Genomic DNA, 5,551 nt, shown 5'->3' on the forward strand with positions numbered 1-5,551 from the left:
ACTTTTCGTACTCCTTCCACGGCTTGACGCAGCGGCTGTGGCACTCCTGTGGCGCAAAAGAGTCCCGAGAGGGCTCGAGGCAGGTTCGAGGACGGTCCGCCGATGCACCGGCACATCGCGGCTGATCTCGCGTCTGGCATCTCGGCCGCATCTCGGCGCATGGCCACGCCTCGTCCAGGATGGGCTTCGTGTCGACGGCGGGCAGCTCCTTGGCCTTGAAGACGCCTCCGTACCTGCAGGAAGGTTCCGACAAGGTGCGTGGAAGGTTCGCAGCTCTGCGACGCTGTCAACCTGCCTGCGTACCGTGGCTCGGCGTCCTCCTCCGCCTCCTCCTTGGCCTACGGGCATGCGCCACCCCGCCTCGCGGACGGCGCCACACCCGCGTTCGCCACCGCCACCTCAGCAACCTGCTTGAAGGCCTTGTTCTTCACCTCCTGCTCGCAAAAGGGGGAGAGGCGCGTCAAGAGAGGCTGACCGGCGCGGGAGGAGGTAGTCTGGGAGTAAGCGAGGCAGCGGCCACCCCGACTCCTCTGCTGTGCCTCGGCTATATCTCGGCTGCATCTTGGCGTGGCTTCCTTCGCGGTCGGCATGCGGCCGTGCGGGTGGAGCTGCTGCTTGAAATCGGGCGCGTTGGCCTTGGCGTCGTAGGCGTCTTCGATATCGGTCAGCATCTGCGCGGCGAGAAACGACCAATGAGTCGCTGGGCGGAGCATTTGCGCCGCAGGTGGCTCTGAAGGAACGGGTCTGTCGGGATCTGCGGGCGCCAGAGAGGGCGGCAGCCAAAGATGTGTATTGCCGCTGAGCCGTGACACTGGCTCTCGTCGGAAGCTCAGCTCCAGCAGCAGGCAGCGTGGTAGGGAGGGCCGGCAGGGCTCGGGTGTGAACATGAATGGGCTGGCGGTGGCGACAGGGTGGCAGCGACGCTTTCGCCTGCTTGCTGACACGGCGGGCGCCTTCGTGGCGAGGCTCTTCATCCAGGTCTCCCATGGTGCCTACGGAATGTGTTTTCAGAGGTCTGGTTGATGGAGGCTACGGAAAATGCTTGTAGTGCGCTGTAGTTCGCTGGCGCCGTGTGATATGCCACCTCGTCGGCACCCCCTTGGCCCCTTGGCGACGCAGCCGCGGTCTTTTTCTTTTTTTTTGAGAGCGCCTTCGTTGTTAATATTAATACAGACGGATACAGACGGATGGACACTTGCTGTGGCCACATGACACGCACACACTCGCACCGCACCGCACCCCGCACCCGCGCCCCCCCCCCCGCCTCGCCTGAGCTGGAAGGAGATGGGAAGATGGAACAGCCCAAGGGAGAAGCGAACGAAAAGATTTTCTTTCTTTCAAGAATTCTTCCCTCGGACTCCGACGAGCTGGCTGTGTGTTTTGTGAGCTTGTTTGTGTCTGTGTGTCGCTCGTGCGTGTCGTCATCATCTGTCCAGCGTCCACCCATACCGCGTTGGTGCCCACTGCCCAGTCCGAGCCTGGCTGTTCTTCACTTCCTACCTAACCTAACTCCGATTCGAATTCACAGGGAAACGCTGCGGAAGTTTGTGAGTAGATAAGAACCTGGTCAGCACACTTCGGCACCTACACTCACACTCACTGCGGCACACTTCCGCTCCTTTTCTTCCCCTGGTTAAATTCTTTCTAGCGAAACATGGGTGCGTGATACATACTAGCGGGTATCGACTTTTGGGCGCGCTCTTGCCCGACATGGCCAATGCGTGGGGGTTGAGCAGGACGCTCGGCGAGTGCGCGCCACTGCTTGATTCCGCCAGCCCAGCCTCCTGCGCACAGCAGGCTTCAGGCAGCGGCAGCCTCTCCAACTGCGCCAACCTCGCTCCGCCGTGGAGCGGTCTGCAGCCGTAGATAGATGGATGGGAAAGGCCTTTGGAAAGAGACGAAGCACGACTTGCAGATGCAGTCACATCCGCGATCATCCACGGATCTACGTAGTCACGGACACTTGCCTTTCGAGCGCTGCAGGCCTTCAGAGTATGCGTGTGCATTCCCCGCGCTGCCCCTCTGACAGGCTCTCGGTCTCTGGCCGGTGCGATGGGATCGCTGAGTGGAGGCGCGTGCCAAGTCCAGTAGTGTCCTGCGCATCGCTACGCCTCGATGAGCAAGCCAAGCACCTCTTGAACCACCAAAAGGTGCTGGAGGTGATACCTGAGATGACGAATAGGGAGCGCTCTAATCCGGCACGACCACAAGAGGGCAATCAGGCGTGAACCCTTCTGAGACACTGTTTCGGACGATTCCGAGAGCAAGATTCGGGTTCAGCGGCGAGACAGCACTTGCTGTGGCCTCTTGCCTCGCCCTTCTCCCCTCCCTCTGACTCTGCCGCCCCCGCCCGAATGCAGGGACCTAGCGCGGAGGACGAGCTGCTTCCTCGTCCCGCTGCGAGACCCGGCGACGCGGCTCGTCTCCGGCGTGCAGTCGTGTCGCAACCACCGGACGCAGCCGTGGCGGCGGAGCGCGGACGACTTTGTCGCCGCCCTGCGCAACCCTTCTGACCCAGACCACGGGCTGGTGGCTCGCACCTACGCCCCCCTCTTCCAGCGCTCGCTCTGCCACTACTACCTTCGCGGCCTCGCCTGCGCCACGCACCGGGTCCACTTTCTGTGCACCGAAACGATGGCGGACGACTGGTCCGCCCTCGTCGCGCGGTCGGGCCTCAACGACAGCGACCATCCGATCGAGCATGTGACGCACAACTGCAGCCGGTGCCGGAGGCCGCGGCACAGCGCGCGGCGGGAGGCGCTGAGCGACGAGAGCAGCGCGTACGTGCGCGAGATGTACGGCGCGGACACGATGCTGTGGAAGAGAGTGTGCGGAGGCCGCCATGGTGCCACCTAGCCGGGGACGGCCGCAGGGAGGCGCGGGAGAGTGGTTGGTAATGAGCCGTGCCGCGTGCGCCGGTGGCTACCGCGTACTTGGGCAAACACAGTGCGCTGTGTGTAAGATCCGTGTAAGGACAGCAAGAATAGATTTTTGCCGCCCTGCAGCACCGCGCCCCTCTGTGCGACCTAGGGCAGAGCACGAGAGCACTTCACTTGGAGCACTTGGAGTGCAGTCAGTAGCCTCACATCCAGGGCCGCTTCAACAGGCGAATTTTTTCTGCCGCAAAACAGCTCGCTGGTCGGGCTTGCCCACTGGGCTCGCCTCATCTCCGCCCGCACCGTGATGCGCCTGCTCCGGCTCGCCTGCCTCGCCCTCGCTGTGCACTCGAGCCGTGCCCTCCGCCTCGTGCCCACGGAGGGTCGCAGGGCCGCGCTCGGAAGGGGCGTGGCCGCCGCCGCCGCCTCTGCTGCCGCCGCCTCAGCCGCCGCCACTGCCGCGCTGCGCCCAGCCGCCGCGTTGGCGAGCACAGCGGCGGAGTTGACTGGCGTGCAGGCTGGATTCGACGAGGCCGCGGAGAAGCGGGCAAGGTACCAGGCGATGCAGAAAGACTACAAGAAGGCGTGACGCAAAGCAGCTGAATCGGCGCCGAGACCCTTCTCGGAGCCCTCTCGGCGCCTTTCCATAGGCGTGGCGCAAGCAGCTGTCGAACCTCGAGTTTTCCGACTCGGACGGCGAGGCGCTCGAGGCGATCAAGGCGATCATCAAGCTCATCCGTGAGCACGGCGAGCGAGATTCCGCGTGGCAGCGGGACTGCCGGGAGCCTTGCGGGAGCCTTGCCGGAGCCTGTCTGTCCGTAGGCAACGAGATCCCGCAGGGCGTCCGCAAGCAGGACCTCGACCAGGTCTACAAGCGCGTGCAGCCAAACCTTTCCAAACCGGTGCGCGGAGAGAGGGACCGAAGACACCTCCGAGACACCTCCAAGACACCTCCGAGACACCTCCGGGACACCTCCGAGACACCTCCGTGAGCACGCCTCCCGCTGTCTCCAGGTGCGGATGGCGTTCCTCGATCTCGACGGCCTCGTCCAAAAGGCGACCAACTCTTCACACTCTCCTCTCTTCCGCTCCCACACCTCCCATTCTGACCTCTCCGACTCTTGCCACTTCTGCAACAGCCTCGCACTCCTCTGCACCGCGCACCGCTCACCACACCCCTTTCCCGCGACGGTCACCGTCAAGGACCTGCGCACGACGAGTTAATTAATTAATACTTGATTAATTTATTAATTTAGGCCGTCACCGTCAAGGACTTGCGCGCGGACGAGTGATACGAGTGAGGCGCACGCGGCCGCCTCGCTACATGAAGTCTCGGTCTCTCCCCCTGCTGACTCTCGCGCGCCTCTTCGGACTCCGCGCTCGTGGCATGTCCATGCGTTGCCCGCCTTTTGTCTTTTTGCGTCCGCGATTTCGCGAAGGTATGATACGCTACCGCACACTGGCAGGCAGGTCCTAGCGCCTTGGCCCTTCCCGCGTAACGTATGTCTCGGGTCCGGGTGCGGTCAGCGTAACGTAGCTCGGAGTCGAAAAGAAACAAGAGAAGCGTGACACAATTTGTAGGGCCCCCCCGACCGCGGACCTTAACCACGAGGGCCACGCCGACGGCACCCCATGTTGGTCCTCGCTCCTCTGCTTCTTGCGGCAGCGCACGGCGACCCGTCGCCGCAATTTCACCTTCACTTGGCAAATACGGCGTGCAACCAAGATCCTCATGAAGTCGGCGACGCGATGGAGATGGACATGGCGGAGATGCGCGGCGCGAGCGACGAGGCGTTCTCACTGTGGTGGGAGGCGCAGCTGGCGCGCATCTCCGCACAGCACTGCTAAACACAGCAAATCGTGATAGTAGCACCACTGCGAACACAGCAAATCATAATAGGCAGCACAGCTGTGAAGCACATACCCTAGCTGCCGGGAAATCGGGGCCGAGAATGGTGAGAGATTACCCCCTTCAACCCCCAGGTCGAGTGCGCGCGCCGCTGCGCCTCGACGGACGACTGCACCGTCTTTGAGACTTCGCGGGACGACAGCAGTTTGTGGGCGGTCTGCGCCTTCTTCAAGACGTGCGAGCCCCTCCCCGAGTCGGGCTCCGCCGCCTCGCTGGGCTACGAGGCGGCCGTGTACGCTCTCGGCGGCGCGACGCACCTCGTGCCGAACCTCGGAGGCCCCGACGATCTCGACCCGGAGCTCGCCCTCGACCTGGAGCTCGACCTCGACCTGGAGCTCGCCATCGCGCGCTTCCCTCTTCCAGGCGGCGGTGCGCCCCGCGAAGACAAGCACGCCTGGCAGCGGCGGCGGCTTGACCCATACGGAAACTCTTACGGCTTGCCGATCGGCAGCCTACCGGCTCTCCCGCAAGCCCCACCCGGACCCGACCCGTTGTCGCTTCCCGTGGGCAGCCTGCCAATGTCTCTCCCTCCAGGACCCGAGCCGATCTCTCTCCCAACGGAACCCTCGATAGCATCGCTACCCCTGCCTGTCTCGCTGCCAGCGTCGTTCCCAGCCACGCCGTCCTACGTCCCGCCGATGCCGTCCATTACTTCTGCCTTGCCGTCGTTTGCGCCCTTGCCCTCGATCCCATCAACGCCGTCCTACGTCCCGCCGATGCCGTCCATTACTTCGGCCTTGCCGTCGTTTGCGCCTCTGCCCTCGAT

At 63.6% G+C, this 5,551-nt stretch overlaps 1 protein-coding gene across 1 annotated transcript; it reads left to right on the plus strand.

The window, feature by feature from the left end:
- Positions 1 to 3,133: 3,133 nt before the first annotated feature.
- On the plus strand, positions 3,134 to 4,336 carry EMIHUDRAFT_442900 (hypothetical protein; the record flags this gene model as incomplete). Its single annotated transcript, XM_005781238.1, has 5 exons — positions 3,134 to 3,462; positions 3,527 to 3,639; positions 3,699 to 3,778; positions 3,891 to 3,932; positions 4,133 to 4,336. Coding segments are annotated over exons 1-5 (717 nt in total), but the record flags the coding sequence as incomplete, so codon positions are not given.
- Positions 4,337 to 5,551: the final 1,215 nt, after the last annotated feature.

This window comes from Emiliania huxleyi (assembly GCF_000372725.1).
Source record: "Emiliania huxleyi CCMP1516 chromosome Unknown EMIHUscaffold_205, whole genome shotgun sequence".
NCBI classification, from domain to species: Eukaryota; Haptophyta; order Isochrysidales; family Noelaerhabdaceae; genus Emiliania; species Emiliania huxleyi.